Here is a 23,514-nt window from a genome sequence, read left to right as displayed (position 1 = left end):
TAAAAGAGAGAAATGTTTAATTGCATTTCTGCCAACACTTTATCATTCACCGTCTAATTTTGGTACTTCTTGCCTCCCTATATCATTTCATTCATCTGCAACAAATAACATTCCACTGCTGCCAGTCAATAACAGTAGGTTTTGGTCAAATTTCACACATGCTTAGCTTGTATTTTAGAAAAAGAACTTGAGAGAGGCATCAGGTGACAGAAGGACTTACTAATACAGCCTACAAATCATAAACCAACAGGAACTCTTCATAAAAGTTATAATGAAATCTTCAGTTGAAGTTTTGCATTATATATGTATATATTTCTGTAAAAAAAGACCTAAAAAATCCAGTTATTAAATTGATCACAAAATGTTACTGGATTAACTTACTACATATGAGATTATGATCATGAAGTAATAATTAACCCGTTTCATTTTGAAAAGTCAGATCGTCATGCCTCTGTGATCCCTGTCAGTTAGCTTAAGTTGGCAAAACAGATTTAAAGCAGCAATTCCCACAACAGTAATAATGAAATTCCGGTAAAAGTCTTTCAGTTTATACCATTTAGAAAATAAAGAATACACCTCTGGGAGTTTATTGGACTTCACCATATTTACATATTTTTTGAAAGGGAGCAATTTTGAGATATTGTAGTTTTAAATATTGAGTGATGTAACATTTTCAAAATAACTGTTTTTAAAAGATGTCAAGAATGAATAATTTTGTCCTCATGATAATTTACATGCTTCTGTGCTGTGATTCACATATTAAACACTGACATGGCCAAAAATATATCACTCTGAAAAAAAATGTTTTTATGCAGTTGATGCTTGAGGGCTTTCTTCTTTCTTCTAACCACTGAGTTTGCACTAATTGCTCCGGAAGCTTCAATTTCCAATGGGCAATTTACCATGTGCCTGGAATCTTCCATCAAGATGCCCAAGTCTGAGTTGGAGTCAGAGACTCAGAGGTTCTGACTCACTTCAGTAATTGTTGAAGGTAAGTTAGATGATTAAAACATGTACCAACTCTGGCTAACTATGCTACTAACACCTAACCCATTTACTTTACACACTTATGCTCACTCCCTAGTTTATTAAAATACCTATGAGACCTATAAACTACAGAATATAGCAGTCACTACCGTAAAAGTGGGACATGGTTTGTCCTCCAACACATTCAAAAGGCAAAACTATTCATACTTAGTTATGTAAATAAGGAATTACTGACCTCGAACAATCAATTATATTTTCAAAAGATTTTTGAATTTAGTGTTGTCCCAAGCTTCCACTTATTTCTTCACCTATCTGTATATTCTCCAATGTGCTGCAAGAAGCATCCTTCCAGACATACCGTTCACAAAAACCACCATTTTGATTATTTTTTGTGCTCTTTGAGGGGTGATAGTTTTGGAAAATTGGATACTTTTCCATTTCAGGTAATGAGTGTTTGGATAAACCACTCCTAATTAAGGTATTTTTAGTCATTCTTTAATATGGTTTTTGGAGGCCAATTAATTCACCCTGATGATATCTCTACAGGAGTTCCTCTGGTTTGTATCCTAAGGTCCTACCTTCTTCAGTTGTTTCCTCAATGTTCTCTCCTCCAGCATAAGGTCAGAGGGGAGAATGTTCATTGATGACTGAATGGTGCTCGATATCATCTGCAACTGATATGGAGACTGAAACAGTTCATACCAACATGCAGGAAAATCTGGACAATATGTAGACTTGGTCCAAGAAGTGACAAGTAACATTCATACCAGATAGGTGTTGGGCAATGACCTTTTCCAACATGATGAGGAAAGGTAGCATAGAAGTGGAGTTCATAGGAAGTCTTTGGAATTTTTTATATCAGCACATTCTGGAGTTAACAAGATTACAGACTATACTAAACCTGGTACTGTGCAATGAAATAAGATTAATTATTGATCTCATAATGAAGGACTCCAAGATAGTTGTGATCATAATATCACTGAATTTTACACTCAGCTAAATGATTAGGTCCAAGATTATATTTCGAACTTAAATAAGGCCAATTAAAAGGGCATGAAGTCAGAGCTAGCTAAAATGAACTGGCAAATGAGCTTAAAAGGATAGGTCATAGGGATGCAGACATTTAAGAGAATATTGCAGATTACACCATAGAATAGATATATTCAAACAAGAGAAATTCTAAAAGAGAAGACCCATCATTCATGATCAATCAAAAAAATTAAAGATATTTTTAAAAACTAAAGCAAAAGCATATAGTTGCATAGAAATGAGTGGCAGGTCAGAAAATTGGCAGAATGTAAAAGACAGCTAAGAATGACTTAAAATAATAAGTAAGAAAAAGTGAACAAGAGAAAGCTAGCTAGAAATATAAAAACAGAAAGTAAGAAATTCTCGAGATATTTTGAAAAGATCTAACAAAGATTTCTATGGAATCTGAATCTGGGGAATAACAAGACGATAGTTGAATTGAACAGGCATTTTGCAATGGTCTTCACTATGCAGGATACAATGTAAGATTCCAAAAATGGCTGTAAATCAGAAACTGGAAAGGGAATAGGAACTCAAGAAAATTCCAATTTCTACAGAAATGCTACAGAGTAAATTGTTAAAGTTCTGGGTTGACTGATGTTATCCTAAGGCCTTATCCTAAGGTCATGTGTTGGTTTGAATTTTCCAAAATTTTCTTGTTTTAGGGAAACTTCTAATAGATTGAAAAAAACAGCAAATGTATTCACTTTGTTCAGAAAGGAAGGGAGACAAAATACAGAAAGCTACAGGTTAACTAGCATGAGACCTGTCAGAGAAAATGTTGATGTGATTATAAAAGTTATTAAAGCAAGGCTCCAACCATTTAGGGGGTAGCACAGTGACTAGCACAGCTGCCTCACAGCACCAGAGACTTTGATTCAATTCCACCCTTGGATGACTGTCTGTGTGGAGTTTCCACATTCTTTCAGTGTCTGCTTAGGTTTCCTCTGGATGCTCCAGTTTCCTCCCACAGTCCAAACTTGTGCAAGTTAGGTGGACTGGCCATGCTAAAATGCCCATTGTATCCAGAGATGTGTAGGCTAGGTGGATTAGCCTTGGGAAATGCAGGATTACAGGGTAGGGGATGGGTCTGGATAGGATACTGTTTGGAGGGTTGGTGTAGGCTCGATGGGCTGAGTGGCCTGCTTCCACACTGAAGGGATTCTATGATTTGCTGGGTGAAAAAAAGTTGTTTTCTCATCTTTCATTTGCTTCTTTTGCACAACACTTTAAATCTGTGACCTCTTATTCTTGATCTTCTTACGGGTAGGAAAAGTTTCTCCCTATCTACTCTGTCCATATCCCTCATAATTTTGAAAACGTCTATCATATTTCCACTTAGCCTTGTTCTCTTCAAGAAAATAAACAGTTTCACCTCCTCCAATCTATCCTCATATTTGGAGTTTCTTATTCCTGGAACCAATATGTTCACATCCTTGCTAAAGTGTGGTGCCCTGAACACAACATAATCTGGTTGCTGAATTTAGAAAAAATAAATTGTGAAAAGGACTTAAGAAAGTCACAAAGGAACACAGAAAGACCAAGTAAGTAGACAAAGATCTAGCAAATAGAACATAATGTGTGAAATTATCTACTTTGGCAGAAATAATTTTTTAAAATCATGTAAATAGTAAGAAATTGCAGAGCTCCGGGATGCAGAGGGATAAGGGTGTCCTTGTGAATGAACTGCAAATGTTAGTATGCAGTCACAGCAAGTAATTAGGAAAGCTAATAAAATTCTACTGTTTATTGCAAAGGAAATGGAACATGAAGGTAGGGAAGTTATGTTTTGGTTACACAGGACACTGGCGAGACCCCACTTTGCTATTGTGTACAGTCTTGGTCTCCTTATTTAAAGAAGTATGTAAATGCATTGGAAGAAGTTCCATTTATATTTGTTAGGTCCTGGTGGCCATAGCTGCAAGAGGGCCAACACCAGGCTCCTCTCTGCCTGATTCACCCAGAGTTGATCTGCACCACATTACTGCTGGTGGCCACAGGACTTCCTTGATTCCGGTCAGCGACAGGACATGGCGATTCCAGGATGTACTCATCCACACTGAGCTCTCCCCATGCAGCCATCACAAACTGTTGCATCTTGGGTGACCTCCTGTAAATTCTGAGTGAGGTGACCATAAGACCTTGGAGCAGAATTAGGCTTTTCAGCCCATCGAGTCTTTTCCACCATTCGATTGTGACTGGTATAATCCTCAAACCTATTTTCCTGCCCTCTCCCTGTAACCCCTTACCAATCAAGAACCTCTTTCTTAAATACACCCAATGACTTATCTCTACAGCCCTCTGCAAAAACAAGCTCCACAGATTAACCGCCAGCAGGCTGAAGTAATTCCTCCTCATGTGAGTTCTAACTGGTTGTCCCTTCAGTCTGGGCTGTGTCCTCAGATCCTAGTCTCTCCTAGCATCTCCATATCCACTCTATTCCACACCTCTCAGTATTCTATAAATTTCAATCAGATACCCCTTCATTCTTCTCAACTCCATTGAGTCCTGAAATTCTCCTTATATGCTAAGCCCTTCATCCCTAGATAGAAGGAAGGGGACTTTTTCAGGTTGGCAGCCAGTGACTAGAAGAGTTCCACAGGCATCTGTGTTGGGACTACAACTAATCATGGATTGTTTTCAGCATTGTTTTCACTGGTGTTCAGGCGAGTGAAGGGAATCTCATGGAGACTTATAAAATTCTAACAGGACAAGACAAGGTAGATGTAAAGAGGATGTTGCTGCTGGTGGGTGTGTCCAGAACCAAGAGTCACAGTCTCAAGATTCAGGGTAGACCATTTAGGACAAAAATGAGGAGATATTTCTTCACCCAGAGTGGTGAGCCTTTGGAATTCATTACCACAGAAAGTAGTTGATGCTAAAACATTGAATGTATTCAAGAGGCAGCTAGATATAGCCCTTAGGGCAAAAGGTTATGGGGAGAAAGCAGGATTAGGCTATTGAGTTGAATGATCAGCCATGATTGTGATGAATGGTGGAGCAGGGTCGGGGGGGGGCCAAATGGCCTCCTCCTGCTCCTATCTTCAATGTTTCTATACATTAATTATCTAGATGAAGGAACTGAGGGCATTGCTTATAAACCTCTCTGGACCCCTTTCAATGCCAGCACATCTTAGAGGAGAAAGTGAGGATTGCAGATGCTGGAAATCAGAGCTGAAAATGTGTTGCTGGAAAAGTGCAGCAGGTCAGGCAGCATCCAAGGAGCAGGAGAATCGACGTTTCGGGCATGAGCCCTTCTCCAGGAATGAGGAAAGTGTGTCCAACAGGCTAAGATAAAAGGTAGGGAGGAGGGACTTGGGGGAGGGGCGTGGGAAATGCGATCGGTGGAAGGAGGTCAAGGTAAGGGTGATAGGCCGGAGTGGGGGTGGGGGCGGAGAGGTCAGGAAGAAGATTGCAGGTTAGGAAGGCGGTGCTGAGTTCAAGGGATTTGACTGAAGCAAGGTGGGGGGAGGGGAAATGAGGAAACTGGAGAAATCAGAGTTCATCCCTTGTGGTTTGAGGGTTCCTAGGCGGAAGATGAGGCACTGTTCCTCCAACCGTCGTGTTGCTATGCTCTGGCGATGGAGGAGTCCAAGGACCTGCATGTCCTTGGTGGAGTGGGAGGGGGAGTTGAAGTGTTGACCAACCCAACCACCCCGCGGCTCAACACTTCAACTCCCCCTCCCACTCCACCAAGGACATGCAGGTCCTTGGACTCCTCCATCGCCAGACCATAGCAACACGACGGTTGGAGGAACAGTGCCTCATCTTCCGCCTAGGAACCCTCAAACCACAAGGGATGAACTCTGATTTCTCCAGTTTCCTCATTTCCCCTCCCCCCACTTTGTTTCAGTCAAATCCCTTGAACTCAGCACCGCCTTCCTAACCTGCAATCTTCTTCCTGACCTCTCCGCCCCCACCCCCACTCCGGCCTATCACCCTCACCTTGACCTCCTTCCACCGATCGCATTTCCCACGCCCCTCCCCCAAGTCCCTCCTCCCTACCTTTTATCTTAGCCTGTTGGATACACTTTCCTCATTCCTGGAGAAGGGCTCATGCCCGAAACGTTGATTCTCCTGCTCCTTGGATGCTGCCTGACCTGCTGCACTTTTCCAGCAACATATTTTCAGCTCATCCTTCCTTCGATACAAGGCCAAAAACTACTCTCAATATTCCAAATGCGGTCTGACCAGAGTGTTATACAGCCTCAGCAGTACATTTCTGCTCTTGTATTCTAGACCTCTTGAAATTAGTGTTTACTTGCCTTCCTAACTGCCAAGTGATGTTAACCTTAAGAGAATCAACTCACAAGTCCCTTTGTGTTTCAGATTTCTGAACCATTTCCCATTGAGGAAATAGTATTTACATCAATTCTTCCAACCAAAAAGTGAAAAACTTCACATTTTCCCACAGGGTATTCTACTTCTTTATCCACTCTTCCAACCTATCCAAGTCTTTCTGTAATCTCCTTGCTTCCTCAACACTATCTGTCCCTCCTCCTACCTTTGCATCATCTGCAAACTTAGCAACAATGTCGTCAGTTCCTTCATCTAGATCATTAATGTATAGAAACATAGCAGATAGGAGCAGGAGGCGGCCATTCAGCTCTTCAACTCTGCTCTGCCATTCATCGCAATCATGGCTGATCATCCAACACGATAGCCTAATCCTGATTTCTCCCCATAACCTGTTGCCCTAAATACTATATCTAGCTGCCTCTTGAATATGTTCAATGTTTTGGCATCAACTACTTCCTGTGGTAATGAATTCCACAGGCTCGCCACTTTTTGGGTGAGGAAATATCTCCTCATTTTCGTTTTAGATGGTCTACCCCTAATCCTCAGAACACCTGGTTCTGGACACACCCATCATCAGGAACATCCACTTTACATCTACCCTGTCTTGTCCTATTAGAATTCTATGAGATCCCCCTCACTCGCTTGGACTCCAGCAAAAACAATGCTGAAAACAATCCATGAATGATTGTAGTGCCAACACAAATGCCTGTGGAACTCTTCTTGTCACTGGCTGCCAACCTGAAAAAGACCTCTTCCATCTGCCAGTCAGCCAATCCCCTATCCATGCCAGTATCTTCCCCCGAACACTTCTTATTAAGCAGCCTGCTCTGCTGTATCGTATCAAAGGCCTTCTGGAAATTCAAATAGATCATGTCTACTGGCTCTCCTACATTTAACTCGATTGATACCTGCTCAAAGAATTCTAACAGATTGGTCAGGCATGACCTCCCTTGGTGAAATTGTGCTGACTCAGCCTTATTTTATCATGCATTTCCAAGCACTCTGCAATCTCATCCTTCATAATGGACTCTAAAATCTTACCAATGACTGAGGTCAGGCTAATTGGTCTATAGTGTCCTGTCTTCTACCTCCCTCTTTCCTTAAACAGGCGATACATTAGCCATTTTGCAGTCCTAAATCTTCAATCTGTGTTTAGTTTCAAATATTCTATTTTAAAATTTGGGATGGATCATGGTGTAATGGTACTTTGAAACACACTTGAAACAACAACTGACTGTGCCCTCAGCACTTCTCAATTCTTTTTACTTCTTAAAATTTTCAAGAACATTTCTATCCTTGTCTCAGCTAAAATTCTTCCCTTGTACTGTTGTCTGCAATCTATATCTAGATGGTTTCACCTCATTACGTTCTCCATTTTCTTTTGTATGGCGAAATTTCCCATTTGTGCTACAAGTGTTGCTGGAAAGGAATTCTTTTCAAAGCAGTTTATTAAGGTTTCCTACATTTAATTTCTGCAGTCGTGCATAGAATATACAGAATTATTCTATGGAACTATTCTATAGTTCTCTGGAACTATCTTGATTCTTTCTAAATTTGTCCAAATCTGACCATGGTCCATAACCAGTTAGTAAACCATTGTTTGATAAAATGCATTTAAAAAAGTAAATGATTGACTAAACCTTCATCTATGATTCAAATCATCAGTCTCTAATTTTTGATAAATTTTTGCTTATCATCTTGTTATTGTGTGGTAGCGAAGGTGCTGTGGTCATACTTCATTTCCTTTTCAGAAAGAAGTATCCATGTTCACAGAGTAACTTTGTTCTTACACTGGTCCTAAGGTTCCCATTCAGAAAACAGCAGGTAATTATACTCCAATACTTTACATGTTGTTTCAGCCATCTTACTGAAACTTTTTCCAAATCCATTCTGAGGGTTAGAATAATACTTTGTTTTCAGTCTTTGATTTACAAACAACTAGCCATTTTCTGCTACCACTGATAAAAACCCAGAGGGTGAAATGTTGGTTAGACAGATTCAGACATATGTTTTTCTGGTCAGTCTTATTTGGACTCACGCACCACCAACTCACGTCTTGCTAATTACTTATTCCTTACATATGTACATATATACATTATATATATAGTAAACACAGTCAATAATTCACCCAATTACTCTCAATGTGTAACCATTGCCTATTCCCGAGATCACTAAGCCTCAGAATTCCTGCCAGATTATCAATAAGTTTTCCTTGGCTGGGAAATCTCACACAAGGACACAGCTTGAAATGAAAGGGTCTGTCATTTAGAACTGACATGAGGAATTTCTTCAAAAAATGGTGACATTTGGAACTATCTACTCCAGAGTCTGTGAATGCCCTGCCATTGAATCTACTAAAGACTGTGATCAATAGATTTTTGATCCCTCAGGAAATCAAGGAATATGTGATATGGTCAGAAAAATGGAACTGAGATAGAAGATCAGCCATGATGGTGTTAAGGTTTGAAGGGCCAAATGGAATACTCTTACTCATATTTCTTATGTCGCAATAATATTTAACAAATACTGGAGTTTAAATGATACTGTACAGATTTGGATCAGAATGCAATTTCAGGGTGTAGAATTGCTGTTACAGTTATTCAATCCTAAAATCTGGCAAAAACATGGCAGTGGAAAATCTACATGGCAGTGGAAAGAGGGGTTACAAAAAAATAATCTGCCATACATGGGCAGCACAGTGGTTAGCACTGCTGTCTCACAGTGCCAGGGAACCAGGTTCAATTCCAGCCTTCAGCGATTGTCTGTGTGGAGTTTGCACGTTCACCTCATATCTCTGTGGGATTTGCCAAGTCCTCCGGTTTTCTCCCACAGTCCAAAGATGTGCAAGTTAGGTGGATTGGCCATGCTAAATTGTCCGTGGTGTCCACGGATTTGCAGGCTAGGTGGATTAGCTAAGGGAAATGAAGGGTTACAGGGATAGAATAGGGAGTTGGTCTTCATAATGTGTTGTTATAAAAGACAAATGAACAAATATTAACTGGACAATGGTAACATTAACTGTTACAACAACATTCTCATTCAGCCATTGCAAGCATGTCATATACCACCAGTTAAACATTGGTCCACTCCCATCTGCTTAGTGCGATCTTCCAATACATCACTAGTTGTTTTTTGTTTCTAACTTCTGTCACATGGCAGGGTTTCCATATTCTGAATTTTGAGCTGTGCATCATTCCTAATTAACTTTAACTTGGTCAGAAGGATTTTGTGATAACGAATAATTTGAGGGACAAGATTCTGAACAAAAGGTTTAGTCTGGGATAGACTTTGTTAGTGGGCAAAGTTCAAAGGAACTGTTCTGGTGACCTGCTGCATTCAATCTGCCCAAAATAGCATAGCACCTTAGTCATGGGGTCAAAGTTTGTGAAGTTGTGCATATTTGCAAACCCAAATGTTAGTACATATTAACATCCCATTGCAAGTTAATAATAAATTGAAAACAAATTGAAAGCCTTCTGCTTAAGTAAAATTTAATGTTGGAAGCCTGACTCAGTGTGAGGATTTTGTAAGAAAGCAGAAGGATTGCTTAAACAGACATTAGTGGAGATAGCAAGATGAGGAATTCTAATAAAAGTTTTTCATCCACATGTAAGCTTGTTATCACCTAGTCACTAAAGTTACCAAGTCTTATTCAAATTGTTTTCAACCTACATTGTGGGGTGTATCTCTGAATTTAGGTTTCTTGACTACTAAAGTTTTAGATGAAATCTTTCCATTTTCGGTTAATGTGTTTTGTTGAATGAAATTCATGGAAGCTAGTTTGCCTGGTTCAGAGTGACTTTGTTCCTGCAATATTCCATTCTTCATCGTAATAATTATAGAACCAGCCTCTTGTAAACTTTCTCGACGAAGTAGACATCTCTACTGCTGCTGGAACTTGCCAGCGTTCATGCTGCTGGTGCCACATTTAAAGTACAGCTGCACATCACTTCAGCTACTGCAAGCCCGGAAGTGGCCCTTGACTGTTAAGACTGAGTAAATGGCCCGTATGTAGGAAAGGTCACTTGTTTCTTTGCACATGGGGACCTGGAAGTGGAGGAGAGTGGTATAGTTCTTTTTCTTGCAGGCCACTACAGGAGGTTATGCCACTTGACCAAGTCAACCTGAACCCAATGCCCAGCTGTGTAGGTACAAGGTCAATGATCGGCTATGCTCCACAACATTAAGTGTCACCATTCTTTTTCTGCTGCCTCATCCTTTGGGCCACCACTTAATTTAAATCTACCACTGTATTCAACTATCATCAAGGCTCATGGATTACAATTCTCACTCCTGTATTTATCATGTCCACCTCACCATCCCAAATTACTAACCCTTCCTGCCTCTGCACTTTCTACTCACCCATTAGCAGCACCTCACCACTTTTGCTGCTTGAGCATCACAACTACTTGCATCCACTTTCAGCATACTCACTCCCTCCTTTTGTCTCCCTACAGGAAACATTGGTCCACTCCCGTGTCTCAGACTGAATGCTGTAGTTAGTGGGTTGAAAAGTTTGAATTATGTGTACAATTCTAATCTGTTTGTGGTTGGCATTTAGATGAACTTTAACGATTATATTCTGAAGGGTTTCAACAAGGCCTCAATTGGAAGAGCAGTTGGGCTTAAATAAATAAGCAGCTCAAGCCAGTTCCTCTGTAAGTGGTCAGGTAAGCCTTTTGTCACAGGGCACATAAACTAGCCAACTTACTGTAGCTAAGCACTTGAGAGCGTCTTACAATAGAGAGCTTGAGTAGGATTCTTGAGGTGTACTAGTAGAGTTCCTACCCCTGGGCCAGGAGGCTTGGGTTCAAGTCTCATATGCTGTATACGTTTGTCATAATATCACCAAAATAAACTTTTTACTCAGAATCTTGTACCTCAAATTAATTGTTACCACAAAATCCTTCTGACCAAGTTAAAGTTAATTGGGAATGATGCACAGCTCAAAATTCAGAATACTGGATAATCTGCCATGTGACAGAAATTAGAAACAAAAAACAACTAGTGGTGTATTGGAAGAACGCACTAAGCAGCTGTACCTCATTGTTTTAGTTTTAACTGTTGGTATATGATATGCTTGCAATGGCTGAACAAAAATGTTGCTGTTAATGTTACCATTGTCCAGTTAATATTGTTCATTCATCTTTTTTAATAACACAATATGAAGACCCAACCCCTACTCTATCCCTTTAACCCTTCATTTCATAGCTAACCCACCTAGCTAGCAAATCCCTGGACACCACGGACAATTTAGCATGACCAATCCACCTAACTTGCACAGCTTTGGACTGTGGGAGGAAACTGGAGAACTTGGCAAAACCCACAGAGATATCAACCCACAGGATGATTAGAAAATTATCTAGAGTGCTTGAATGGATTCTTGTGGCAGAGTTGTAATAGGTGCTACCTCTGAGACAGGAGCCCAGGTTCTAGTCCTTCCTTATCGAAAAGTGTGTAATAACATCTCTGACAGTTCAACCGGAAAATATCTAGAATGCTAGTTTGGGATACGTCAGTTCAGTTGACTGGATGGGGAGGCTGAGAAAAGCCAACAGCACAGGTTCAATTCCCTCGCTGGCTGAGGTCATAATGAAAGTCCTACCTTCTCAATCTCTCCCCTCAGGTTAAACTCATCATAGTCATCTATGATCCTCTGGAGTTCTGGTAACCTTATCTAAAAGGGATTTTGTGGTGCAGTGGTAGTGTTCCCACCTCTCAGCCAGGATGTCTGGGTTCAAAACCTACGTGTTCCAGAGATGTATGAAAATATCTCTGAACAGGTTGATTACAAAATATATAGAGTGCTGAAATTGGATTATCAAGGCAAGAAAGTATTCTATTGTTTTTTCCTAAGATTGTCAGCCTCCAGGAGTTGATTCTTACTCCACCACCACAGAAGAACCTAGTTATTTGAAAGGTTTCTGATAAGTGACTAATGTTTATTCTGTTCTTAAAGTTCAATATTATAAAGAACCAGATAAGAAGATACATAAAAACATTAGTAAAGATATACTCTAATGAAAAATGTTAAGTAGTTAATGAAGAATGTGAAGACTCAACCCCCTACTCTATCCCTTTAACCCTTCATTTTCCATAGCTAACCCACCTAGCCAGCAAATCCCTGGACACCACGGACAATTTAGCATGACAACTATATTATATGGTTGCTCCTGAATGCCAGTTGGTTCAGATTAAAAACAGGAGAGTGTGACTGTGAGTAAGACAGGCAAGGGGACCCAGATGGCAGTATCATGGAAGCCTCAGCCTTTGCACTACCCACAAAATCTGAGGTTCTTGGGGCTTGTCAGGATAAGATTGGAAGGGTACAGGGTCGAGGGCCTAATTGACCATGGCACCATGGTGCAAGCAGCCATTCAAGTTGTGGGGGGGGGGCGGATAATGTAGTGGTAGTAGTGGACACTCCGTGATTGGCACTACTTTCTACAGCAAAACACATGCATATAGGTGATGATTGTGTTGTTTACTCAATGCCATCGTTTAGGACATATGCTCCGAGCTGGAGATGAACTTGCAGTGGGAAGGGTATGATCCAGTTGTCATGTAGATTCATTGACAAAGAAAAAGATTCAGCAGAGTTAGTATGAGGAGCTAGGAGCTAAATTAGGAAGCAGAATCTCAAAGATCATAACCTCTGCACCAAATACAAATTATCATGAGGGTACCCTAGATGTTCTTAAAATGTTGTTAGGATAATATCTTAGAATAGCATTTTGAAGCTGATCAGAGAGCAGGCTATACCAGACCTGATACTGTGCAATGAGACAGGATTAATTTCTCATTGTGAAGGTACCCCTAAGTAGCAGCAAACATAACATGACTGAATTTTACATTCGGTCTGAGGGAGATGGAATGGATCTAAGACTTTTCTTTTAAATTTAAATAAGGAGAATTATGAGGGGCATTAAAGCAGAGCTGGCTAAAGTGCATTGGCAAATTAGATCAAAGAACTGGTCAACAGAGAGACAGTGGAAAGGGATATTTCAGAATATGCAGAATAGTCACATTCCAAAGAGTAATAAAAATTCCAAGGGACGCACTCATTATCTGTGTTTAACTAGAAAAGTTAAAAGGTAGTATTAAACTTAAAGGAAAATAGAGTCATAGAGGTCTATAGCATAGAAAAAACCCTTTGTCACATTGAGTCTGCGCTGATCAAAAACAACCACTTAACCATTAAAACCCCATTTTCTAACATTTGGCCCATAGTCTTCTATGCTTTGGCACTGCAAGTAAACATGTAAATACTTTTTAAATGTTATGAGGGTTTCTGCCTCTATTACCCTTTTACGCAGTGAGTTCCAGTTTCCAATACTCTGGGTGAAAAATGGATTCCTCACATTTCCTCTAAACATCTGTCCCTTATCTTAAATCTATACATCCTGCTTATTGATTGCTCTACCAACTGGAAAGGTTCCTTCCTGACTACCCCATCTATGCCCCTCAATCACGTCACACCCTTAGTCTCCTCTGTTCCAAGGAAACAACCCAGTCTATCCAATCTCTCTTCATAACTTACCTTGTTTGTCCTGCTCAAGTATATCACCCTACACTTATCTAGATTGAACTTCATTTGCCACTGGTCAGCTCGTCTATATCCTTCTCTAAGCTAAGGCTATCCTTCTCTCTATTTAAACCCCACTAATTTTCGCATCATTCATGAACTTAATGACCAACCCTCCTACATTCAAGTCTGAATAATCTATATATGCCACAAATGGAAAGGGTCCTAGACAAATGTTAGGTCAGAAGATTGGATAGAGTATAAAAAAGAAACAAAAAATGATGAAAAAAGGACAAAATTAGAGTATGTGAGAAAGCTGTCTAGAAATGAAAAAGGATTGGAAGAGTTTCTACAAATACTTTAAAAATAATTAACAATGTCCTGAATAAAGTGAATCTGGGGAATTAATAATAGAAAATAAAAAGATGGTAAATGAATTGAACAGGTATTTTCCAAAGATCTTCACTACAGAGGATAGAGTAACATCTCAGCAATTGTTGTAAATCAGGAAATGGAAGGGCAGCAGGAACTCAGGAAAATTACAGTCACCTGAGAGGTGGCACTGAGTATACTGTTGGAGCTGTGGGCTGACAAGTTCCCAGAATCTGATGGATTTCATTCGAATATGATGAAAAGCATGTGTTTTATTTTAATATATAATTTACTGTGGAGTTTGGATTTTGAATCAATGCCATGTGCATATGAATGAGGATATTGTTACAAAGTCAAAAGCGTGGTCACTTTCAGATAGAAAGTGCTTTACTGAATTTAAAGTACAGCCATAGCTGCCAGCTAAAGGTCAGACTGTTCCAAATGTAACAAGTGGCTGTTAAATGGATACCTGAGTTTTGGTTGTTGTTTTGACAACAATTCCAATTTAATCAGTTAGTTTAAAGAAGTTAGTTTACCAGAAGTCAATGGAATTTGAATTTTATTATTTTGACACCAGGAAACCAATCAAATTATAAGAATGCAATGTGCCATGGGTGGTATTTTGAAAATTAGAAGGGAAGCGACTGATGTAGAGTCGGAGAGCTATCTGCCCATAACATCTTGCCCTCAAAGAAATTAGAAAACACTCTCTATCAAAGGTACCTATTCATGTAAAACTTACTCACAGTAAAAAAACAAAAGATGATGACACGGAGTTCAGCAGCTGAAGGATTGAAGACAGCGGGGAAGACAGAGACTGTGTGATCTTGAGACTAAGTAAATGTAATGTCTTATAAGTGTGTTATTGGAACAGCGTATTTTTATACAGTTGGAGTCAGATAGTAAGTAATTAAGAAAAGGGGGGCTTAGATTTGAGTTATTAGAGTTAAGGAAATAAATTGTTATTTTTCTTTAAATAGTGGAATTTAGAAGTTCTCTATCACTCATATTTTACAGATAATGAGGCAAGGTGAGCTTTTCTGGGTGTTTGGTTTAATTAACAGAGAGGTTCAATGTTCGTGTTGTAACAGTATTAAGTAATTAACTTGTATTTCCAGAGCAGTGATTTTTAAAAAAAACAGTTTGACAGAGAGAGAGAGATTTCCTGGATTGGTAATAAGAATTTGTTTGCATTGAGAGAGTTTTGTAAGCAATGCTGAAGAGCAATAGCTTGCTTTCAGTTAGAAGGATCAGGAAATGATTTTTCTTTTGCTGAGGGGACACACCCATGGGTTGAAAAGCCTTTTGGTTTCAGTTTTCAGAGGTCTTGGCAGAAATTAGGTGTGTAAAACAATTTATCCTAAAGGAAGAACATAGAATAAAACAATTATGTCATAATTTCTGTCAGTGTAAGGGGTTTAATTTGAAAGTTCCAGAGAGAAATGTTTGGTTAGAACTCTAAAGATGTTATTTCAAGCTATCTAAGCTCAATTGTGTGAATACTCAAGGAAGAAGCTATCAAATTCTCAAGACTGGAAAATAAAAGCAATGTTTAAATTACCTGTAGATGTAATAGAGACTTTTCCATGTGGATTGCCACGCTGGTGTGATGAACAGGCTTCAGAGTTAAGTTGATCCCAAGAGCAATGCTGTCAAGAGTTCTCACCTCCTGACAGGGCCACCCATGATGGTAGGGCCAAAGGGGAAGAATCAAATAAAGCACAATCCAAAACAAGACTTTAACGATGATTCAGGCAGAAGATATTTGTGATATCAGTGGCTTGTCGGTGGATGAAGTTGTCAAGAACCACGTGTCTGCTGATATGCAACAGCATCCCCAGGTTAAAAGATGTCCTGTCACAAGGCTTCTACCGAGAGGAATTCAACATGCTCACATGTGAAGAAACCATTGACTTCAAGTTTAGGAAACACCAAGACTGATTTGACAAAAGTTCTCATACTTGACAAAAGAAAATCACCAACAAGGCAAAAAGGAGATTTCAACAAACAGCAAAGTTAGAATATTAAGAGCTAAGAAAATTAAGAACCAACAGCAGACTGAGAAAGCTAAGGAACTGCGACTCCTTGCTGACAAACCCAACACATGGAGTTTCTTCACTACTACCAGGGCAATGTGAACCCAATCTGCTTGGTCTCAAACCAATGTACAGCAAGGATGGTACCCTTCCTACAAACAGAGAAAACATCAGCTTTTGATGGAGGGAATACTTCAAAGAACTCCTAAAGCATGATAGAATTGTCAGTCAGGATGTATTTAAGGAAATGTCCCAACTCTCCTTCAAAGATGATCTTGGTCTCTCACCCAGTGCGGCTGAAGTTGAAGGTGCAATTAGACACACGAACACTAGAAAAGCTGCAGGAGTAGATGGGATTCCAGTGGAGATTTTCAAACTTGGAGGAGCAGAGCATAATCATCATCTCCCTCAACTATTTCTCAAAATGTAGGGCAAAGAAGAAACCCCTGTTGACCTTAGGGATGCTGCTAATGCCACTGTCTTCAAGAAAGGAGACTGTAAGTACTATTGATGACTCTCTCTATTCTCCACTGCCAGGATCACTATCTGAATCCTTACTACTCAACTCCTCTTAATCTTGGAGCAAATCCTTCTGGAAAGTCAGCATGGCTTCAACCAAGTTGTGGAACACTGAATATGATTTACACTGCTCAGCAACTCCAAGAGACATACCAGGAATAACCTCAACCACTCTACATGGCCTTCATCGACCTGACCAAGGATTTTGACTCAGCCAATTGGATGGGGTCAATGAAGTTTCTATCAAAGGCTAGCTGTCCATTGAAATTCATCAACAATCTCCAGCCCCTCCAAAAGATGTCAGCAATGGTCCTCACCAATGGTAAAATTACAAGATCCTTTGAGGTCAAAACAGGGATCAAATCAGCGATGTGTCGTCACCTCCCCTGCCCCCCCATCCTTTTCTCCATCTTCATCATCACCGTTCTTTATCTTGTCAAGAACAAGCTTCCCACTGGTGTGGACATTGTTTACAACCAATTGAAATACAAGATGACGACAATACCCACCTCACTTGTAGAACTTCAGCATTCAGTTGATAATGTCAACTGTGCTCTCTCAGAACACAATCTTCAAGCCTCACGTAATGCCTTTGCGGGGGCATATGGAAGAATTGGTCTCAGCTTCAATCTCAGACTCAAATCCTTCACCAATCTGTCCCAGGTTAAGTTCCAGTCCATCCCTCCATTATGATCAATGGAGAAATCCTCCCAAACGTGGAACATCTCCCCTACCTGGGAAGCTACTTCTCATCTAAGACCTACATAGATGCAAAGATTCAATATCACATCCAATCTTTGTACACCTAAAGGCAATGACATGACATTCGTGCTGATATCAAGATCATTGTGCATAAGGCAGTCATCCTTCCGACTCTTCTACTTAGGTTGGAAACTTGGACATATAGATGCTATCTTAAGACCTTGAATGTTATTTGAGACAGATTCTCCACATCAGCTGGGAGGACAGGTGTACTAACATCAGTGATCTTAAAGCAGCTAACAGCACCAGTATCATGGCCATGACTTTTTGAAACTAATTTCGCTGGGCTGGTCATGTGCTTAGGATGCTGGAATTCTGACTGCCAAAGCAGCTCAAGGAAAGCACTCAAACAAGAGGATGACAAAGGAAGTGTTTCAAAGACTCCCTGAAGGCTTCCCTCAAGAAATGTAATATAGACATCAATGTATGGGAGACCCTCATCAGAAGAAACCAACTTGAGGAAATCTCCTGCATGAAGGGACACAATTCTTGAGAATAACTAAAGGCAAGAGGAAGAAAAGGAACTGGTGAAATGGATGTCAATAATCTCAAGTCCATGGGGACCAATTCCACCTCTCAAAAACACCTGTAAAATATTCTGTTTTATCTTCATTTCTTTTGCGAAATATACTTGTTTAATTGTTAAAACCAAACCTGCAGCACAGAATGCTAATGTTTCAATGAAAGACCAACTTATTAAATAAAAAGAAATCCATCATGCTTACTTGTCCAGTAATAACATCGGCTGGGATGTTATTAGTAACACTAGGGTCTTAAAATAAACACTGGATTAGTGGTGCTGGAAGAGCACAGCAGTTCAGGCAGCATCCAACGAGCAGCGAAATCGACGTTTCGGGCAAAAGCCCTTCATCAGGAATAAGGGCTTTTGCCCGAAACATCGATTTCGCTGCTCGTTGGATGCTGCCTGAACTGCTGTGCTCTTCCAGCACCACTAATCCAGTATTTGGTTTTCAGCATCTGCAGTCATTGTTTTTACCTTCTTAAAATAAACAGCTCGTCAGCGAGCTAATGCATTGGTTTTAATTTTACAGAACACTCTTGATTCGGGGAGGGAAGCATTTTTTTCAAAAAGGGAGGCAAAAATCTGGACATTACAGACCTCTTAGCCTGGATTTCCCCCCCATTATAAGTACCTGTGAGTTAATATTGACCAGAACTTAAACCAGATCAGATGTCTAAGTACTGTGTCTACAAGAACAGGTTAGAGGCTAGGAATTCCACAGTAAGTAACTACCTGCCGTTTTCCCCAAGTCTTTCCAGGATCTATAAAGCACAGATCAGGAAGAAATACTCTCCACTTGCCTGGATGGGTGCAATCCAAGACAAAACAGTTTGCTCAATTGATTAACACCCAATCCACCACTTTCAACATATTGTCCTTTCAGCAGTGTGTACTCCTAGAAGATGCATTGTAGCACTTCACCAAACCTCCTTCAACAGAACCCTCAAAGCTCACAATCTTGATCACCTAGTTGGGCAAGGGCAGATGCAGGAGTGCATCAGTATTTGAAAGCTCCCCTCCAAGCTATACCTCATTCGGAGTTCGAACTATGTTGTCATTTCTTCTTTGGCACTGAGTCAAAGTTCTGGAACTCAGAATCACAGAAATATTATAGTGCAGAAGGAGGCCATTCAGCCCATCATGCCTATACAGGCTCTATTCTATAGTGCCATTCTCCTGCCTTTTCTCATATCGTTCCACACCGTTACTAATTAAATGACCACCCAATGCCTCAATTCCCTTCCTAATAGCACTGATGAAGCTTCAAACTGCATGTTAGGAATGGGGAGAGGCCACCATCTTGAGATTAGGAGCGGGGAAGAGACTACAGCAAAGAGGCCACAGAGTTGGAACAAGGTCAGTGGTTGAGTAAGACTATAACTTGGAGATCAGGCAGCAAAAGAGGAACCAATGTTAAAACAAATCTCAAGTGTTCAATGTGATTACAGGCTTCAGCAATTTCTCATTATTAAAGCAAACAACATTAAATGGGGTGACTTTAAACAAGGACTTACTTTATGTCAATGTAGGGGGGATAAACTTCATAAAAAGAGCTGTCACCTACTTTGTTAAGAACATGTACATGCACTTTTCCTGTTTCAACTCAACAAAATAGATGACAGTCATTGGTTGGTTCACTTCTCAGGGCAATGCCCTGACCAGAGTCAATCTACCTGGTTTAAAATTTAAATGAAGTCTGGCAGTTAAATGTAAATGAGCATTGATGGATTCATTCTTTATGTTAACATCTCTACCAATCACACTCTATTTGCCAACCAATCAGCACTGGCCTTTCGGGAAGTGGAAATGTTTGTGTCTCTGAGAATTCATATCCTTGTGAAAAATCTGGGTGAATGCGAGATGAAAACTTCAACAAAATATTCAAGTTCTGTACTGCAAAATAAATACTTTAACTATTTATGTTTAATAGCTGCAGTTATTTTTTTTCCATGCCCAAACTTGCAGGATAGACAACTTGCAGTTAGCTACCTTGTAATGGGACTCCAATTACTCCAACTGGTTCTTGGAGGTCCATGAAAGATACAAGTCTCAGAGATCCTTTCTTTGTAAGTGAGAAAACATCTGATCTCTGAAACCTGTAAGAGATTAATCTTGCCATTTTGTGGCACAATATAATAAAGCATCAACCTGCTGCGTCATTAAATGTCTGGAAAAAATATCTTAAGGACAACAGACTTAATTATTATATATAACTAGACAGGAATTTGCCTTTTAGCCAGCACTTAAAAATTCTTAATTATGCAATAAATTGTTGAAGAAACCATACATACATTAACAAGTCTCCATGATTCTCCAATGATTGCATACTGAATTCGATTCAAGGCAAATCCATCAATTTCTTTGTTCAGTTTGACTGGTGACTGGCCAATATCTTTCATAAGTGCATAGGTTTGTTCGATTACAGCAGCATGTGTTTCAGGATGAGGAACTAGTTCAACCAGAGGAACAAAGTATGTCGGACTCACCTGAGAACATAAGCATAATTTTCTTCAAACTCTTCATATTAAAACAATGTTGTTTCATTGAAAATTTGCAGATGTTGGCAAGGAAACAATTGAACTAACACGTCTTATAGCAGTCATTAAACATTGGGATCATGCACCCACAAAATCCCATTGCCACCACTTCAAAAACTTGTATCTTCCTTTTCAAAAGCTACACTTGAAAAATAGACCAAGGAATTAAAATATTGCTGATCGATGAAGGTGTATATTTCTTCAAAACAAGCTGCTGCATTCTTGAGACATGTACTTCTTTAACTTCACACCCATAGTACAATACCTTACCTGAAGGAATATAGGTTAGAGAAATTGTATTCCCAATTTCTCCGCCTCCGCTGTATCTGCTCCCAGGAGGACCAGTTCCACCATAGAACACACCAGATGGCCTCCTTCTTTAGAGACCGCAATTTCCCTTCCCACGTGGTTAAAGATGCCCTCCAACGCATCTCGTCCACATCCCGCACCTCTGCCCTCAAACCCCACCCCTCCAACCGTAACAAGGACAGAACACCCCTGGTGCTCACCTTCCACCCTACAAACCTTCGCATAAACCAAATCATCCGCTGACATTTCCGCCACCTCCAAAAAGACCCCACCACCAGGGATATATTTCCCTCCCCACCCCTTTCCGCCTTCTGCAAAGACCGTTCCCTCCGCGACTACCTGGTCAGGTCCACACCCCCCTACGACCCACCCTCCCATTCTGGCACTTTCCCCTGCCACCGCAGGAACTGTAAAACCTGTGCCCACACCTCCTCCCTCACCTCTATCCAAGGCCCTAAAGGAGCCTTCCACATCCAAAGTTTTACCTGCACATCCACTAATATCATTTATTGTATCCGTTGCTCCCGACGCGGTTTCCTCTACATTGGGGAGACTGGGCGCCTCCTAGCAGAGCGCTTTAGGGAACATCTCAGAGACACCCGCACCAATCAACCAAACCGCCCCGTGGCCCAATATTTCAACTCCCCCTCCCACTCTGCCGAGGACATGGAGGTCCTGGGCCTCCTTCACCGCCGCTCCCTCACCACCAGACACCTGGAGGAAGAACGCCTCATCTTCCGCCTCGGAACACTTCAACCCCAGGGCATCAATGTGGACTTCAACAGTTTCCTCATTTCCCCTTCCCCCACCTCATCCTAGTTTCAAACTTCCAGCTCAGCACTGTCTCCTTGACTTGTCCGGACTTGTCGAACCTGCCTATCTCCTTTTCCACCTATCCACTCCACCCTCTCCTCCTTGACCTATCACCTTCATCTCCTCCCCCACTCACCCATTGTACTCTATGCTACTCTCTCCCCACCCCCACCCTCCTCTAGCTTATCTCTCCATGCTTCAGGCTCACTGCCTTTATTCCTGATGAGGGGCTTTTGCCCGAAACGTCGATTTCGCTGCTCGTTGGATGCTGCCTGAACTGCTGTGCTCTTCCAGCACCACTAATCCAGTATACCCTCCTGTCTATGTCAGATTTGTAGGGATCATTCAAAAGTGTAGTATTTTTGTGAATAAAATCCCTAACTTGAAAAAAACAAAAGTCCCTGCTAGCTAGCTCATATTTCTGCGCTAACTGAACAAAAGGCATCATTGTGTCTCCCTCAAGTAAATCACCCATGATAGACCCTAGCTGCCCAGTGTTTGAGTCCTGAATCATTCCCGGTTGAAAACCCAGCATACCCATTATAGGTGTAAGAAAAGATGTTTTGCCAATACTGCCATCCCTTTGCTGAATTGCCCTCCATGCTTTAACAGTACTGATAACTATTGGGTTGTAGCAATATTCCTTAACTGTCCTCATTTTGTCCAAAAACAGCAAACTAGTAAGGGTGCACTTTGCCTGAGAGATTTCGATATCTATTTATATTGGAAAAGGGTCCACACAGCCAAATCACTCACGTAAGATAAAACCGAGCTTAGTTGATATTTTTAAAATGTTTGGGGGATCCACTCCCTCCAGTCTGTGAGGCAACTGCAGTTTAGCTAATTTAATAAGGGCTGCTTATGATGCCAAATAAAAAAGCTGAACCAGCCGTTCAGTCTTCTAAATGCTTGCTTATCGAAAATCAGGGGGGGGAGCATCCTTATAGGGTACAACAAATGGAGGAGAATATTCAACTTAATAAGACCTATCTAACCTAACCATGAGACCAGAAGCACCTCCCATCTTTGAAAGATCTTATTTGATTTTGTCGAATAGTTGAACAAAATTAGCCTTAAACAACTGATCAAGAACTAGACTGATGAATATGCCCAAATACATAAAATCCTGCCATGACTACTTTGATGGGAATTGAGATTCGCCCTCAAGACCGAGCACCTTCATAAGACCACCCTAGGCATAGCCTCTGATTTTGCAAAATTAATCTTGTACCCGAAAACGTGCCAAACGAGCTGATACATTGTATCAGGTAGGCACCGGAACTGCTGGATTTGACAAGAAAAATCAGGACATCGTCCGCGTAGAACGAAACCTCACGCAATTTTGACCCCACTTCTGGAGCCGATATATTGGGACACATACGAAAGGCCTCCATCAACAGTTCAATCACCAATGTAAAAAGCAATGGCGAAAGGGGACAGCCCTGTCGGCTGCTCCTAAAAATGTTAAAATTGCTTGATCATACCCATTGGTGATGACCACAGTGAGAGGGTCACTTTAGAGAATCTTTACCCATCTTATAAAGGCTTTGCCCAAGCCAAATTACTCTAGAATATAAAAAGGATATGGCCACTCAACTCGGTCAAATGCCTTCTCTACATCTAGAGAAATCACCAATCCCTGTATTCACTTTTGTTGACATGCTGGAATTACATTAAGCAGCCTCCTAACATTATTGGAGAATCTGCGGCCCTTTATGAAGTCTGTCTGGCCCTACTTCTTGTATTGAAAGATGAAAAGTAAGCCCGATGAAAGCCATTCTGATGTAGTTTCAAATGCTCCCT

The 23,514-nt window shown here is 40.6% G+C and overlaps 1 protein-coding gene across 3 annotated transcripts in view; it reads right to left on the bottom strand.

The window, feature by feature from the left end:
* cryl1 (crystallin, lambda 1) overlaps nt 1–23,514 on the bottom strand; it is a 100,706-nt gene that overhangs the window by 16,316 nt on the left and 60,876 nt on the right. For all 3 annotated transcript variants that reach the window (XM_072577406.1, XM_072577408.1, XM_072577407.1), the window contains exon 6: nt 20,344–20,538. In XM_072577406.1, the coding sequence (XP_072433507.1) occupies nt 20,344–20,538 (195 nt within the window). The remainder of the gene's footprint in view (nt 1–20,343; nt 20,539–23,514) is intronic.

This window comes from Chiloscyllium punctatum, chromosome 9, assembly GCF_047496795.1.
Source record: "Chiloscyllium punctatum isolate Juve2018m chromosome 9, sChiPun1.3, whole genome shotgun sequence".
Classification (NCBI taxonomy): domain Eukaryota; kingdom Metazoa; phylum Chordata; class Chondrichthyes; order Orectolobiformes; family Hemiscylliidae; genus Chiloscyllium; species Chiloscyllium punctatum.
The sequence above is the reverse complement of the archived record's forward strand: the minus strand, read 5'-3'. Positions and strand labels throughout refer to the sequence as shown.